The sequence below is a fragment of the Cupressus sempervirens genome, chromosome 7, assembly GCF_028749045.1.
Source record: "Cupressus sempervirens isolate cs-2001-9-10 chromosome 7, ASM2874904v1, whole genome shotgun sequence".
In the NCBI taxonomy this organism is placed as follows: domain Eukaryota; kingdom Viridiplantae; phylum Streptophyta; class Pinopsida; order Cupressales; family Cupressaceae; genus Cupressus; species Cupressus sempervirens.
This window is the reverse complement of record NC_143124.1, coordinates 774,425,365-774,444,008: the sequence shown is the minus strand read 5'-3', so window position 1 is coordinate 774,444,008 and position 18,644 is coordinate 774,425,365. Positions and strand designations below refer to the sequence as shown.

Sequence of the window (18,644 nt, the reverse complement as noted above, 5' to 3'; positions counted from 1 at the left end):
GATTTAGAGCATCTACAATCTATTGGGAGCATCTAGAGCCAAAGCAGACCTTACCATCACATCCAAAGCATCAATTTGGTGAAATTTGACTATAAATACACCTACCCTAGGCTATAATCAAGTTTGAGGCAAAAATATTTTGCAAATAGAAACCCGAAGGCCTAATTTGCAAATTCAATATTGTCATTATCGATCTATTTATTTGAGTTTCAGATCTATCATTTTAATTTTCTTTGCAATTCATCTACATTTTTTGAAACTTTGTAGGCCAATTTGGCTTGCAGAGAATTTTGTTTTGCAGGAACTAGGTGGTGAAACCCAAGGCCCCACAAAGCATATTTGGAAAATATTCCAATATATAGTTTGGTGGTCACAAATTTGACATTTAATCTCAATTTTGGTAGCTGGCATCAACATTCTAGTGAGCACCAGCCAATACAAGTCTGGCTCACACAATACTCACAGCAGGCTTTGTTTGATTAACTCCACAACGACATTTATTTTAAACTCCTATGCATCTCTTCCCATAGTCCATGTGGGACTAAATTGCTCTTCGCTGGTGATTTTTTTAAAAATTTTGCATAGCCCTAGTCGTATATTCTTACCTACACCGAAGATTCCTAGTCTGTCGTTGAACACATTTCTTGGCTATCATTTGTTGCTTCTCTAGCAACAACTATAATTCCTAGTGTCAAAGCTAAATTCAGCCACTATGCCATGAAAACCCCACCACATGACATCCTTTCCAATATGGAAACACATGGCACACACGACATCAAAATAAGCCTAGTCAATAATTGTCAGGTCACCTATTTGCTAACTCGCCCACCACCTCAGCACAGGTGCCAAAATGTCCTTGAAACGTTAGATCTAATTCACCTCCACATCATCCAAATTACAAAGTCCATGTGTACAGACTGTATGCAAAATCAACCTACTACATCACATTTATGTACTACTAACATCATCTTGACATCAGCTACCACATCAAACAAGGGTCAATTTTTTGCTGACATCGTCAATTTTCTATCTTAAATTTGAATTTCATCTGATCATCATCTAGAGGAAAATTTGAATTGCTATGATGGCTATTTGACCATCAAATTTAACCTCATGTTTTCATCTCTAGACCCCTCTCCAGATTCAATTTTGATTTGACAGTCTAACTTTGGGAGACCATATCACAATCATCCAAACTCTAAATTAGCTACAATTGCTTTTTATTTTGGGTATAATTTTTTGAACCTTTTAGTGGTGCTATTATTTTTTGGTTTTGGTGCATGAATTTGTCATAAATAACATTTTTTATGACTATACCTGTCTAATCTTGCATTTTGCAACTTCAAACGCTCTATACAAGCTCATCTAGACTCCAAAATAGGTTCTATTTTTTTTGAAAGTGCATTTTTTTTGTCTATTTTCTAGATCTACAACTAGATTATAGGCTTGTGTGGATAAAAATACCACTTTCAGAAATAGGTCCTATTTTGCATTGTATTGCTTCAAAATTGTTGTATTTTTTAGCTACATTGTAAAGTTCCAGATTTGAACTCCTAGAGAAGGTTGTAAACAATAAAATCATCATCCCACTTTGTCCATTTTGATAAGTGGCCTATTGTAAATGCACTACATATAAAGTGCCAAAATCTTTCATTTGGGGGGATTTTTTGATTGAGTGAAAAAGGGGGGTGTGTATTGTGTGCCTCCTTGATATTGTGCTCTTGCATTATGGGTTCCTTTTCAAAGTTAACTCCACATTATTATGTTACTTGGAAAGAAAACGTAAAGGAACCATTGGTTGAAAAAGGTTTACTGTGTTATGTAACTAGTGCAACAAAGAAAACTCCTACTAATGCTGATGAGGCTCGAAAAGAGGACTCAAAATCCAAAAAAGAAATAGCCCTAGGAACCTTGCTCAAGAATATCTTAGATCCTATCAAATATCATGTTAGGAAACTTACCAATCCAATAGAATTTTGGGCTAAACTTGAAGCATTGTATGGGACCATAGATGAAGATATGGCCTACACCATTAAGGACAAACTTCTCAAGTTGGATCATAGGAATTTTAACACCATCAAAGATTATCTTACCTAGGTAGACATGTTTAGGGAACAACTTAAGGATTGTGGTGAACCCATCAAGGATGGAAAGATGATCAAACATATAATGATTCATCTTCCACCTAAATATGCTCCTTTTGTTTCTAGTTATAATACTAACAATTTAATGATGGATAGTGCATATACTAAGCCTTCATTCAAGAAATTTTCAAAAATGTTGGTCTTAGAACATGAAAATTTAGTGAGTATGGGAATTCTTCATTCTTCCAAGACCAAAGCCTTGGTAGCTAATGAAGACAGTTCAAGTGGTAAAAACTCCAACAAAAAGGAGAAGAAAACTTGTGCCTATTGTAAGAAGAATGGTCATGATAAACATGAGTGTAAGGATAAGTAGATTGATGAATTGGTAAGCCTAATGAGGAAACACAAAATTGATGTACCAAATACCTACAAAGATAAGGGATCTTCAACCACTTCAAAGGGTAAGGGACAAGCTTTGGTAGAAAGTACAAAAAATGTTGAGGAATGGGTTCTTGATTCAAGAGCTACACATCATATGGGTGCTTCAAGGGAGCATTTTCCCTCTTTGAAACCATCAAATATACCTTACATCTATGTGGACAATGACACTCAAGTGGAAGTTGAAGGGAAAGGGAATGTTGAGTTGGACAATGGCATCTTCAAGGATGTTATACATGTTCCTAACCTTAGCACCAACCTTCTTTCCATCTACCAAATAACTCACTATGGATGTGGCAAAAAAAGTGGAGTTCCTTCCTAATACAATTTTGGTGAAAAATCTCAAGGATGATTCTAGGGTGGTGATTGAAAAGGCTAATCATAAGACAAGACTTTATTATTTTTCTCATTTTGTGCCTATGTCCACTTTCCTTGCCTTGTTGACTCATTCAAATTCACAAATTAAACTATGGCATTAGAGATTTGGACATCTCAATTATTGCTACCTTTAACAACTTAGCAATAAGGATAGGTCATTTGTCTACCTCAAGTCAAGTATTCAAAGGGTGTATGTCTAGGTTGTGAAGTAGGAAGCATCTTTAAGAGAAATATGACAAGGGGAAGTCTTGTAAGGCTACTACTATTCTTGAATTGGTTCATAGTGATGTAGCAGGCCCATTTCTAGTACCATCAGTTGGTAAGGCTCGCTATGTTCTCACCTCTATTAACAATTTTTCATGTTACACTTGGGTCTTTTTTCTTGCTCATAAGAGTTAAGTATTTGATAAGTTTATCACCTTCAAAGCTCAAGTTGAGAAGCAATCAAGGAAAGCCATCAAGATTCTATGAACAGATAATGGAAGGGAATATGTCAACTCCAAGCTTATAGAATTTTGCACTCATGAGGATATTGATCTTCAACATTGAGTTTCATACATGCCACAATAGAATGATGTTGCTAAAAGGAAGAATAGAACACTTCAGGAGATGACCACTTGTATGCTTCAACATAAGTTTCTAGATCCAATGTTTTGGGAAGAAGCCATGCTTTGTGTTACTTACATCCAAAATAGAAGTCCCCATAAGGCCATAGATGGAATTACACCTTTTGAGGCTTAGTGTGGCAGAAAACCAAGTGTAAAGCAGTTTAAAGTTTTTGTTTGTCAAGCATGGGCTGGATACCTCCACAAAATGAAAGGCATTGGAACCTCAAAGCAAACCTTGTATATTTTTTTGATATCCTAACCATTTTAAGGCATACAAACTCATCGATCCAATGACACATGAAGTTTTTCTTGAGAGGAGTGTTCACTTTGAAGAAACTTTTCCAAGTTTGGCTTCTTCAACTCCTCCTTCTTCCTCATTCATGAAAAGTGATAATAGTGATGATAGTGACTTCGAAGATGACATTCCTTTAACTTTGACTCACAAGACACCACCTTCATAGGGTCCAAAAATAGTTGAGTACATTCCTTCTTCTTCCACTAAACCTTGTTGGGCACAACAAACACTTGATTTAGCAGGTTCATTGGTGGGGAATCCTTCCAATAATCAAAGGAAAAAGTCACAACACAAATCATTTCCACATGATTATATTGCCATTTCTTTAGATCCACAATCATTTAAGGAAGCATCAAGGATTCTTGAATGGGACAAGGCCATACAGGAAGAATATAACTCTTTGATGAAAAATAACACTTGGGACTTAGTTCCTCTTCCTAAGGGAAGAAATTTGGTTTGATGTAAGTGGATCTATCGAACCAACTTTGCATTATATGGAAGTGTGGATAAGAATAAGGCTATAAAAGTTGCCAAAGGTTTCTCACAAGTTCATGGTATTGACTATACTAAGATTTTTACACTAGTTGCCAAGATGAACTTCAATAACTTAACACTAGCTATTCCTGTAGGTCATGGTTGGGTTGTACACCAGATGGATGTAAAGAGTGATTTTTTGAATGGTGATCTTCATGGGGAGATTTATATGGAGCAACCACAGTGGTTCATATAGGATTCTACTATGGTTTTCAGATTAAAGAAGTCTATCTATGGTCTTAAGCAAGCTCCTCAGGCTTGGTATGCCAAGATGGATTCCTTCTTACTCAAGGCTTCATTAGGAATTTCCTCATAATCTCATCTTTGGATGTATTCATGTATTTTTATTTGTTAAATTTTGATTAATATTATTTATGATATATAAAAGTATTATATTAAAAATTAACGAATTGATAAATGTTTGTTATATTTCCTAGGAATTTCAATCATTTTAGTTGGAGACCTTGGACAACTATGACTAGTAAAAGAAAAAGTAACATATGCAAATTTTAGAAGAGCAAAGCTACTATGGAAATAATTCAAAAAGGTGGTCACATTAGAAAATATTTTTAGGCAAGATGGAGAAGACCCAAAATAAATTTTTTTGGCAATTACTCCATAATCTTAGAGATATAAATCTCACAATTGTGGATTGGAATTTACTAATGTTGAGAACAAGGAGTACTATTATTCTAGAAATAAATGATTATTTTGATAAAAATATTCTCTTTTTTTTGACAAATGATAATATTCACATTCATAATAGAAGTATGTTACATTCTTTTAGGGAAACTATTCTGCATATTAGTGCAACTAAAGTATCAAACATTACTAAAGCATATGAAAATTCTATAGATGACCTAGATATGGAATTTTTCATACCAAAGAATGCAAGAGTAATGTTGATTTCCTATTTATGGATAGAAGTAGGAATTGTAAATGGCACTCTAGGTTTTCTTCATGAGATTGTGTACAAGCTAGGAACCATGCCACTGGACTTACCCTTGTATATATTGGTGAAATTTGACACTTACTCTAGATTCCCTTTCAGTGAAGAAAATGAAAAATTGGTTCCAATATATCTAGCGTAAAGAGGTTGTACAACTAAAATACCTTTGCAATTGGCTTGGGTGTTGACAATACACAAATCTCTAGGTTTAACACTTGAAAATGAAATAATTGATATGGATCCAATAGAGAAAATAGGAATGACATCTGTTGTGATTTCTCATGTAAAATCATTACAGGAATTGATGATAATGCCACCATTTTTTTATGATCAGTATGAGAGAATGAAAAAGGGAAAACAACTTGAAAGAAGAAAAGTAGAAGACATAAGGCTTAGAGAAATAGAAAATATGTCATAAAATAATTTTTATTTAATATTACAATAACTTTGACTCCAATAGGTATATTTTTTTGAAAATTGTAATGGGATTATAAAATCATTTGTAAATAGTTGTTCTATGAAAATATAATATGGGTCATTTAATAAGATGTTATATGTGTTCTTTTTATTGGAAGGACTGGAAAAAGGTATTCTATCATTCTTTGATATTGGTACCAGTTAAATTGTGAATTATAATATTTTTTAAAAGAACATATTTTGAATTATTTTTGTTAAATTATTCCACTTGACGAGTACTCTTTCAGGTTTTTAATAAATATTTTATTTATATTTCATTCTCTTTTACACAATCATTTTCCTTTTCTTTTCTCTCTTTCAGATATTTCAAAAAAATTGTTAAGGCAAAGAACAATTAGAACTTATGGTTTCTACGAGTATGTTGATCTTAGAAGAATTCATAGTGAAGCAAGGGGAAAATATTTATCTTCAAAAAGAAATCTTCTGGAAGTAGGCTTTCTTAGATTTCATCATCTAGCTCTTCAAAATTTCAACCATTTTTATAGAGATCCTATTTTTGATGAATTGGTTTATTGTGAGGAGTGTGATCCCACTAAATTATACTTTGTTCCTATAGAGATCTATTTAGAACAAGCTCCTTACCCCATAGATTTAGATGAAAATGGTTCTCATTGGTTAAAAACAATGCTTCAAGCTCCACAAATTAGTACTTAGGATCTAGAGAAATTTCAATATCATGGCTAAATTTTTGTATACAAATCACTGGATTACAGAGCACACCTTGGAATTGGCATGTGGTCGACAGATGGGGGCCTAAGGGTTATTTTTGGATCTTCCATTTCATGAAAGAACTAGAATTTTTCTAATAGAACATATACCTACATGGATGCAATCAATCTATGAATTTGTTATATTGAGGTATTAAAATAATAGTAATTCATATATGAGACAAAGAACCTTTGAGCACTTATACTGGTTTGATGTGTTGGGTCCTGATACACATGACCTACTTCAAACAAACATGATTCACTATAATGAATCTAGTGATTTAGATTCAAATGATTGATTCTTGGTACTATTGTAATCAATTTCAATATCCTATTTATTAAAATAATTCCATGGTGATTTCAATATTCCATCAAACAATTTCAAATGGAAAAAAATTATCATTCATATATGCATTTACTATTGTTGTAAGTCGTATTAGAATATATATAACATTTTTATTTATTTCTAATTATTTAACATATCTCATATTTAATTAACAAGTTATGATAATTTACAAATTAAAATTAAAGCTTTTAGATTTTTTTATGAAATATATTTAGACTTCTAGATGACCACATGCACTCTACAATGTATAAGAAGCAATTGAGAATATTGATGTATTACACTTCTATGATGAGTTTTATTTTTGTTTAAATTAAAAATAAATATAATATTTTTTTCTTTATTGTGAATCATATTTTCTTCCATGTATGTACTCTATATTTTTTAGGGCCACCTTATATGAGAAATTACATGTAATAAATTTCAATTTATAACCTTTTATGTTTTTTTTTAGCATATAATATTAATATAATGGACCACTATGATAATGAGTCTGAAATCATTATGCCAAATCCAGCTGACTTAGTGAACACTAATGGATCCCCTCAAACTATAATTGATAAATGTGAAAAATCTACATTAGAGAGTTGTTATAAATTTCTTCTACATTTTGAAAATGCAATAGTAGGAATTGATTTCATCTCGGATAATAAAATTTTGACAATGAGAAATGTTATAGAAAAAGTAAGGGTGACATTTAATAGAATAGCTATTTTTCTAGATGTTTTGGAAGAAGTCAAAGCTAATCATTAAGAAAATTAAGGTCAGAATACTTATCTCATCACTGATTATTTTATAAGGTCTTTACATCAACCAAATTAGCTATTACTAATAAAAATATATATATATGATTTTATTCATGCATAACAAATTTATTCACATTATATAAACTATTAAAGACTTTTATATTATCAAGCACAATGTGTTTTTTCAATAAATATGTTTTTCTTTATTCCTTTCCATTGCAAATTGTAGCCCTTTTCTATAATATATGTGTTTTATTAGTTATAACTCATTATTTTTTACTAAAAATGATTGTTTTCTAACATAATAAGATCTAGAATTAATTTTTTAAATAACAATTTTATTTATTGATTTAACCTCATTATGTTTTAAAACCTTTTTGTTCTTTGTTGTATTTTTTGGGTAGATTGTATTCTAATTTTTCCTTCAAGGTTTTAGATCACACTATTATTTACAAAAAATATTACTTTGTAACATTAAAATAATTGGATATATTGAATCATACATATAAATATATTTTTTAAAGTATTTTAATCATTAAGCTAGATTATTATTAAATATAAATAGATATAAAAAGTAAATTTAAATTATTATAATAAAAAAATTCAAAAATTAGGTTCAATATTGTTTGGCCATTGGGCAATAGACAAAATATTATTATATAAGATAAGTTATTTAAAAATATTTCATACGAGAATATTTTTTATTTTTTATTTTTAAAAAATGGATGGAGCCACTATATATATTATTTCATACAAGAATATAATTACATAAGTTATTTTTATTTTCTGTATATTTTTTATTTTTAATGTGAAATATATGGAATATCAAAATATATTATACAAGTACATTTCAAAAATTACATTTGGTTATTAATTTGTATATTTAATAAATAAAATATAAGAAATTTTAGCCCTCATGTTAAACTAAATATACACTAACCATGTTTATCATTTATTTGAAACTAATCTCAAAAATAAATTTTAATTTAATACTAGATATTGTGTTGAAAATATAACCTAAAGAACATGTGTGTGTGTGTGTGTGTGTGTGAAAGGGAGGGGGGAGAGAAGGAGGGAGGGAGGGAAAAATTCCATTTTAACTCCATAATACTAAATAAATATCAAATTTAGCCCTATACCCTATCGTACCATAATTTTAAACTTAATTTAACATAGTCCTACATATATTTGATCTTAAAATGATAATTGTAAATGAAAATAGTTTATATTCATTTTCATAATTGAATAACAAGACAAATTATAACCTAAACCTAACCATAAACCTAAATATAGCATTATAAAAGTACCACATTTTACCATAATGGTAAACTAGATCTTATCAAAATATGAACATAAAAATGTAAATGTAGTCCACTCTTTTCCCAATTGAATATTAAGACAAACTATAATCTAAACCAAACCATCATATTAAATAACTTACCCTATATCATATATCCAATAAAATATTTTTCAAAATAGTAAACCATATTTAAAAATATGTGAAAATTTAATTAAATGCAAGATACCCAAGTCAAACATAAAAAAACTAAAGGAAATGAGTGTGTGTAAGAGAGTGTGTGGGATAGGTGTGAGGTATAGATAGAGGGTAAATTTGAGGAAGAGATGGTGAGAGTAGGCAGGGGACATCTATGAATGAGTGGGAAAAGGGGGAGAAAGTGAGACACATGAATTAGAGTCATAAGGCAAATAAAGGGGAACAAATGAACTAGACTGAATCCATTAAGACTCCTTAATATTAAATAAATATCAAATCTATCCCTAACCCTATTGTACATTGATTTTAAAATTAATTCAACATAGTTGTATATGAATGATTTGATCAAAACAAATCCACAAAGCAATTGAATACCTGCATGCCAAAAACCTATCACAAAAGAAAAAGACAAGAGGAGGCAAGGTTTTTGCTCTAAAATTTATGCAAATGTATTCTCAGAAATGGAAGAGATAAAAAAATAATTAAAAGAGTTCAACCTTAAAGGTAAACAAAACCCTAAAGACTAAGAAAGCTAGGTTGCACATTAATAATTAGTAAAAGAATTAATTATTAATACACCTAAGAGAAAGTTTAAGCACTAAAGAGTAATAACTTAACTAATTAACTCAAAATGATTTAAGTACTAAGGAAAAAAATACTACTCTAACACCCCCCTTAAGCTAAGTGAAGGGGAAAAGCTAACCTAGTATAGCTATGAAAGCATGAAATGGGTCTCGATAACAACGCCTAATCAAATACCCAATATAAGGAAATCTCTATAAACTAGAGACGAAGGAGAAAACCTAGTGGGAAAAACTCCTCTCCAAAAAGATATGAAAAAATAACAAAAATAAAATGGCTCAAAAGTCTATCTCAAAACCATAAGTACAACCAATCCCCCCATGAGAGAGAGAAGAGACACCAAAGCCCCCCCTAGAATGATGGAGCCCCTATAGAAATGAGCAAACAAATGGAACTCCAATGCGAAAGAAACAAGGGCATAGAAGAAGGAAACCCCTAAAAGACCATAAGGGCTAACTAATGCTCAAAGGAGAAAACATCAGGATCTTAAAAGGGAATCCCCAATTTAGGTGTGTTGACATTGTCAGGAAGGAGGAGATGAATGTCCTCTGTAGAATCCTCAACAAGTGCACTTGAAGGCTCGAAGAATGGAGCGGGGGATTTAGGAAGAGTGGAAGAAGAATCCTACTCAATTTCAACCAGATGTGGTATGGTAATCAAAATGGTGATCTTAGGAACAATACAAAGGTTCAAGTGTCCTAATTGCACCACATGATGCTCTCACAAAAGAGAAGAGTTGTGCTCTGATAGTAGAGATGGTGGACCAAATTGCAAAAAAGTGTAGAGATAGGTGGTATGATCTATTGTTCCTACAAAAATAAGGCCTCCTATTGTACTATCCTGAATGAAGACTAAATCTACAATGAACTCAACTATCTTCCCTAATCTATTGCATGTAATTTGATAAATCGAGAGAAGGTTGGCAGATAGAGATGGAACATACAATACATCATTGAATGTGCCACCTTGAATGCCAACTGAACCTTTCCACAAACTGTTAAGGTAGTGTTAATCCCCAAATGAATACGAGAAATGGGAGAAGCCTCAATAGTAGAGAAGACCCCTTGAGAAGATGTCATATGGTGAGAAGCACTTGAATCCAGTATCCAAAGGACCTAGGAAGGAGATGCAATGGATGCCCGCAATGCATGACCGTATCCAAAATCTGGTGTAGATGTCAACGAGATGGAAAAAGATTAAAAGGTAGACCCCTGCGAGATAGAAGAGGATGGAGATGAAACAATGCTCTTTTGAAGAAGAGCTTGCAAATTTGTAATCTATTTCTCATAGCCATCAAATCTCTTCTAAAAATAATGTGACTAGTCATGAGGTCCCTTCTTATAATAAGAATAGATAATAGTCTCAGTCTTCTTTTTGTCCATCTTAGAAGAAGATGATGAACCAGTAGACTGCTGAGAAGAGGAATATGATATCTACTTCAGCTTCTATATATATCCTAAGGTGACTTGGCAAGAAATGTCTTTGATTGTGAACCTATAAGAGAATCCATCTGAGTGAGCTTAGACTACTCATGAGTTAACTTGTCATAGAATGTCTTAAAAGAGGGCATAACATGTTGTGCACCTAGAGCATCCTTAGTGGAGTAGAAGGTAGAAGTGAAAATCTGATAAGGACCTCAAAGCTTTGAGAGTATAAAAAAGATACACTAATCATCTGATTGTGTCTTTCCAACAACTTGTAAAATAGAATGAAGAGACTTGAATTTCATCAAGAAGTCCTCAATGCTAGTTAATGATTCAAGAACCAAGGAGGTGAACTTTGCATCTATTTGTAGAACCTTGTACTGATTCATTGTGCCAACCAAGGTGGAAAACTTGTCCCACATAGCTCTAGGTGTAGTCAAACTATCTAGGTGAAATAGTAACCCATCTTAAATATTCATTGTAATGAGGCCCATTGCCTCATCCATCTTATTGCACTACATAAGAACCTCATAAGGCCTCTATAGAACTAGCTAAGGCACATCGAGGCATGACCATAACACCTTTTCCATAAGCAATTTGGTCATCTATCCTTTCCAAGTATGGCAGTTGTGAGGTATAAGATAGGTGACATAAGAGTCCGCCATTGAGAGAAGAAGATAGAAGTAGAAGGGTCAATTTTGAAGTAAATTATAGAAAAGAAAATGCACCCCCAATAATGTAATAAATCGAACCCCAACTTAGAAATTGATTGCATAAAGGAGAGAAGAGAAAAAAAGATTTAGATATGAATCAAAAATATTTGGTACCAAATACTAGTGAGAAGACTAAGAATCTAGAAAGTGCTCGAGAAGAGCTTTTCGGTACCTTTTTCGAAATGAAAAATGAAACTATAACAACAAAGTTATGGCCCTCGAAAGATAGAAGCCATCAACATACTTCAAGTGCCAAAACAAGTATCAATCTAGAAAAAAAAAATTCAAAAATTCCTTCTCCATCATCTTTGTCTCACAACCATCTTTCCAACACTTCTTTCAGATCAGAAAAAGACCCCTAAATGCTTAAGTTATCATAAAAGAATTGATAGGGCCTCTGGAAGAAGAGAAATTATTATTATTTTTTAAAAAATAATAATAAAAAATTTAAAAACATAACACTGTTGGAGTGGTGGTAGAGCGGAGCTCTAGTTGTGGCAGCTCTTCAGCGGGGTGGCAATGGAGTTTGGGTGGTGTGGTGTTGCAAACAAAAATCAACCACTGGCATTTTAAAAATGGGATGGTTGGTGCTAGGCCAGTCCAGGATGGCACCGAAAAATAGTGTTTTAGTGCCAAAAACCTCAAGTGGGCTAGAAATTTTTTTTTTTTTGACTTAAAAATAAATAAAAAAATTAAATACCTCATAATGCATGTAGAGGCCGTAGGGTCCTACTGTGCAAAAACTTTTGCCTCCCAGATCAATGTTGTCCAAAATAGACAAATTTTATATGAAAATAAGGGTTTTGATGTCTTCTGAATCTATCTGTGATGTCCATTTAGCCTCAACCTACTTCAAAAATTAGTTACATTCCTATTTTCTTAGAAAATACTCGAAAAACTCTAGATCTATTATGTCAAACCCTCATTCTCCTTTTTCTCCAAATAAGAAACAAGCTACAATAGATCTGGCTTTGATACCATGAAGTATTTTATCAAAACAAATCCACAAAGCCTTTGAATAACTACATGCAAATAACTTGTCACAAAAGAAAAGATGAGAGGAGGCATGGGTTTTGCTCTGAAAATTATGCAAATGTATTCTCAGAAATGGAAGAGATTATAAACAATTACAAGAGTTCAACCTTAAAAGTGAACGAAACCCTAAAACCTACGAAAGTTAGGTTGTACATTAATAATTAATAAAAGAATTAATTATTAATGCACCTAAGAGAAAGCTTAAGCACTAAAGGGTAATAACTTAACTAATTAAATCAAAATGATTTAAGTAGTAAAGAAACAAAATATTACTCTAATAGTATATAGATTTTAACTTAAAATCATATAATTGTAAATGGAAATAAATTATATTCATTTTCATAATTGAATAATAAGCTAGATAACAACCTAAACCTAACCATCAACCCAAATATAATATTGCAAAAATATTGCATTGTACCATAATGGTAAATCAAATCTTATTAGAATATGAACATAAAAATGTAAATGTAGTCCAGCCTTTTCCCAATTGAATATTAAAACAAACTATAACCTAAACCTAACCATCACATCAAATAAAACATTAAAATTTTCCTTTTATTGAAACATGAGAAAAATATTTAATTGATAGAGACTATACTTTTTAGAAAAAGAAAATAATATTATATAATAAATGAATTATAAATTTAATTCCCATATATATAACGTCTATAGACACTAGTATACTTAAAAATTTAATTCATTTTTTTGTAAAATAAGTCTAGAGTATCTAATTTCAAAAGAATTAATATAAATTTATGAAATGAACAAAAAAATTCTATGAATAAACTATTGTATTTGTTTTTATATATACTATGCATTGATATTAATAAATAGAAGTTTTATGAGACTGAAAAATTCAGCAAATCAAATTTAGACAATGATTTATTTCACCATGTACAAATTTAAAAAAAAAATCATATTCCATAAAAATGATAGCAATTGAAAAAATGCATATTTTATTGAAAAAATCAAATTAAAAAAATTATACCAATAAAAATGATTTGAGACTCTTGATCTGCCTCATTTAAACTTCCATTTTCTCTCTATAATTTTCAAAAAAATTATTATATTTAGTCTATTATTTTATTTTTCTCACATGTAAATGAATGTCAATTTTTTGTTAAAATGGAAAATGTTTACATTGAAGATTGTTGCCACTGTAGAAAGACTCTCGGCTTAATTAAGACTGTACAATTAAAATATATTTCACATTTTAAAATTAAAATTCTTGATATCTCCAAACTTTATTTATATATATATATATATAATGATAATGCACCGACAAACCACTTTGAGAGGGAAATTGAAGTAGTTGAATATGAATTGCTTCAATGGGCCATGACCTATTTAAGATACGTGTAAAACCAGATCGTCGGTGAAAGAGAATAAAGCTACTCATAAAGGCAATCACTGAATGTGGATAAGGTGTGAAGAAACTGATAAAGGAAAGGCGCGGAAGGGCTCGGGCTAGGAAGTAACTTAGAAGGTGCGTAAACGAGTAACCATATGCCTATGTGCAAAGGAGTCGCTCTATTTTCTTTTCAGGCTTGGCTTTACAAAGTTTACTTTTCTGTCACTGATAATTGCAAATTGACAAGCATAATTGCAAAAGAGCCCACCTCTACAATCCTTCTTCCCTTTGTGACCAAGCTTATTTAATCTAGCAATGACATTGTCCCTTACTATGGCCTACTTCTTGGGTCTACTCTCACAATCTGTGAGCTCTTATAAATCCCGCGGTAGTGATGACTTAGAATTTTACATCACAACTTGAATATTTAGTTTTAGAAGAAAAAAAAGAGCTTGAAAGTTCTTAACTTGTACATTATAGTGAATACTTAGTTTTAAATAAAATAATAATTTTAAAGTATACAATTAAATCTCTGTTGATTATATTCAAATTTAATGTAAATATCTACATTACTAAATATCTTCTAATTTTTAAGAGTGTATTATAAATGTCAGTTATAAAGTTAGATGAAAGATTAAGAAAGGGTTGTTGAAGATAGGGACATAATGTAAGTTTCCTAGAAGATAAGGTCAAACCTAATAAGGCTCCTACTAATCTATGCTAATAGTTGGACCATAATTAATTGATCATCCTTACATGCTTTCATAAAATAATTAATAGCGTTAATTATTCTCAGACATTCATCATAATTTCAAAACAATATTGAATCACATCTTAAAATCATAATTAAATATACATTTCACAATAGAAAAGTTCTTCGTTAATTAGACTTTAGTAAGCTGCTTCATTTTACTGACTCTCTCAGCCTAAGATGTTTTAACCTATCACTAACCAATACAGCTCAAATGATTTCCTACTGAACACAACCTCTTCATACAATTGGTTCTAGATAAACAGATAGTATCAAACTAATTAAAAGTGCCCACAATTTCTGATCATCATTCTCTGTAAAGCTTTTGGAAAGAAATGTTCCATTTTATTGCAGTTTAGTAACCCTAACCCTAACCATAAGGAACTGTTACCACAAAGCGATGTGACAAAACGCCATTTACGGGTATAGTCTTTGATACTACCTTGTCCAAATACACAATAGAAATCTTCACTGCGAAAACAGTACGCTTCTGTTCACTTACAGACGAGAAGAAAGCTCGCCGGGCGTTCCTGATGAAGACGACGGGAAATGTAGTGCAGAGGGCCGTGGATATTCCGGAGGAATAAGAGGCATTTTATCTCCAGGCCTTTCAAGGATATCCAGTACTTGTTTCATACTCGGCCTCTCAATCGGATCGTGATGAGAGCACCACAATCCCACCAACATCAGCCGCTCTATTTCCTTACCTTTGGATTCTCTATCAAGTCTCTTATCTGCTGCATCTAATATTCGCTTCTCTCCATGCAAGTGCCAAACCCATTCTACCAATCTGGGACCATGCTGAACTAAGCTCGTATCGATGGGCTTCTTTCCACAGGCAATTGCAAGGGCGAGTGCTCCAAAACTGAAAACATCCGATTCTCGGCAGAACCTTCCTTCCCTGGCGTACTCCGGCGCCACATACCCAAATGTCCCACACTGGTCACTGTTATGCCAATGCTCTTCTTCATCACTTCCAAGGGCTCTCGCCAGACCGAAATCCCCCAACTTGGCTCTGAAATCTGAATCCAACATCACATTCTCCGGCTTGATGTCTCTGTGCAATATACTCTCTCCCCGATCCAGATGAAGATAAACAAGAACAGAGGCTACGTCACGGGCTATGCTGTATCTCTTATCCCATTCCAGAGGACCATTCGGATGATCCTCAAATATATATTTGTCGAGACTTCCATTGGGGAGCAATTCGTAGACCAGAAGTCTTTCCTCCTTTCTGTGGCACCATCCCAAAAGCTTCACGAGATTACGGTGTGTGAGATTGCCGTTTACAGTGATCTCTGCCCTGTACACTTTCTGCCGGTCTTGATTAGTGTCTTGATCCATTCTTTTCACGGCAACAGCCTGGTTTGTGCCAGGCAGAGTGCCTCTGTACACTTTGCCGAAACCCCCAGCTCCAATCTCTTGATCTGCACTGAAATTGTTTGTAGAGGCGCAGAGGTCTTTATAAGAAAACTTGCGCGCAGACTGAATAGCGCTTGCAAGCTCTTTGTCCAGCTCATCATAGCTCTCATCTTCACCACTTTGAGCAACTACTACTTCTAATGGTGGGTGATTTGGTCTCTTCTCGGTCTTCTTTCTCACCTCGCCGGTGCTGCTCCTACGCCACCATTTCACAAGCATAATAGCAATGATAACAGCAATAATAAGAACAATACTAACCAAAACAAAATAATGGTGCTTCTTTTGCGTAATTGGGGCAGGCGTTAGGGTTAGGTTTCCGCCCGATAAATCTTGGCATGAAAAACTCCAGGCGTACACAGTGTGTGTTTCAGTTTCGACCCCGGTGGACGCCGAAATACCAACCTTGACAACTGGGGGTAGAAACTGACTCAGATCTATGTCATACAACAAGATCGGTTTCGCCGGTCTAGTTGCAGTGGCACCGCTAGGGTTTGGTGAAAGAAACACCTGAACCTGTGCCACGGGGCCATAGAATTCCACCCACGCATCCCATTTTGAACCGTCATTGAGTGTAGCGTCCGTGTAGAGATCACTCACTGGAACCTTTGCTACTGATTTCACGCTGTTGATATCGATTCCCACATGGTTGTCATCCGGATCGAAGTCGTCCTCGTTTGTGTCGAACTCCACTGCGAGAATCCGATTCGATGAGTTCCCATCAGTTTGAGAATTGAAGAGGCCAAGCCATTCGCCCGAATCAGCTTTGGAGGATTGGAAGTCGGAGGGAGCGAGGAAGAAAGTGAGGCCCTCTCCACTGCCATTGACTGCGGCCATGCTGAATTGGAAATGTGTAGAAAAACTTGCGAGGGTTTGTGAAGGAATCATGTTGGAATAGGTTGCCCACCCGAGGCTAGATTGGCTCATGGTAAGCTGTATTGCATCGCTAGAAATGAATGCATCTGCTAACACTCGGATATCTGTTTGTGGGGGGAAATTAAAACTAATGGGGACTGCCTCCGAGCCGTAATAGAAAGCAGAACAAGTGATACACAAGCAGAAAACAAATTTGAACAGCATCTTGGCCAGGAGGATTTACCTGCAAAGAATGAATGTATGAAATAGTACTTTTTACAGAGCATAGGACTACATGAGGGCAACAATTAAGTAATTTTGTATAACTGACTAAATTTTACAGACCATAGGACTACAGGATAGCATTAAAGTAGTTTTGTATGAATGATTACTTTTAGCAGACCATGGGACTACAGAAATTGCAGTACAACAGTTACGTGTATACATACCTTTGCAGAGATACTGAAATTATGTTCAGATCTCTATATTATCATCAGCAATAATTTTTCGTAGAGGAGTGAGCTACTTTTTCTTTGAAGAAAATTGATGACAATTGATGTAGAGAAAAGAAATGCAATGGTACATGCACAGAAAAGTGGCAAATTTCGCTGCTATTGTTCATTGATGTAAATGGACGTGTTGGTTTTTGGTCCTTTATGGACAAAATTGCATCCGATAACAATTTTAAACACCATTATGGAGTCTCATAACTTTTGTATAGTTGTTATTATTTCATTAATCAAAATTTATGTTGTCATGAGAGCCTTTTAGCAGGGAATGCTTAAAAAGACACACAAGTTGGTAGTTGGGATTAAGAAAACTACCCTTCAAAATTTCAGGCAATAAGCTTTGAAGGAAGAATCTTCTTCTATGGCACCAGGACAAAATTTTATAGGAAATCACATTATTAAAATGATGCAATAGAGCCGTAATGTGTTAGTACTTCGCTTGGTGGGAAGAAAACTTGTGACTTATTGACACTATTGACACCATCTACCTGGAAAGCACTTTGACTATGTAGACTATTAAACAGCGGAAAAAGATAAATCAAATCATATTTAAAACTACCCCTTTCCATCATGTATGACGATGGAGGAAAATATCACCAATGCTTTCCACAGCTGAATGATTCTATTCTGAATGGTCTCTGAATATTTAGAATCCGCTCAAATATTTAAAATGCTTCTGAGCATTTTTCCAACATTTTTTCAATGTCTCTTCCTTTCCTGGTGATAAGGGAAGAGTTGGAGGTAGAAAAGTTTTGTGTTGATCGGATTCTGAATAGAGATATGCGTGTGCTTTTTCCAAAGTCAGTCTGTTGATTTTATGTTTTCTTTGTATCTTCACATGGAGTTTGATTCCATTCTAATTCTTTAGACTTCAAATGGTATATACTTAGTTTTAAATATAATTAGGTGTTTCTTATGTAGACCTATATACAGTTCAGAATCTTTTTC

General features: G+C 33.3%; 1 protein-coding gene across 1 annotated transcript; it reads right to left on the bottom strand.

Annotated features, from left to right (window-relative positions):
- Nucleotides 1-15,236: 15,236 nt before the first annotated feature.
- On the bottom strand, nt 15,237-18,096 carry LOC149549609 (putative L-type lectin-domain containing receptor kinase S.7). Its single transcript, XM_089792925.1, has 2 exons — nt 17,637-18,096; nt 15,237-17,431 (listed from the first exon to the last, which is right to left on the bottom strand). The coding sequence occupies exon 2, from the start codon at nt 17,410-17,412 to the stop codon at nt 15,412-15,414; it is 2,001 nt and encodes a 666-aa protein (XP_089649051.1). The 5' UTR covers nt 17,413-17,431; nt 17,637-18,096; the 3' UTR covers nt 15,237-15,411.
- Between the last annotated feature and the right edge of the window lie 548 nt (nt 18,097-18,644).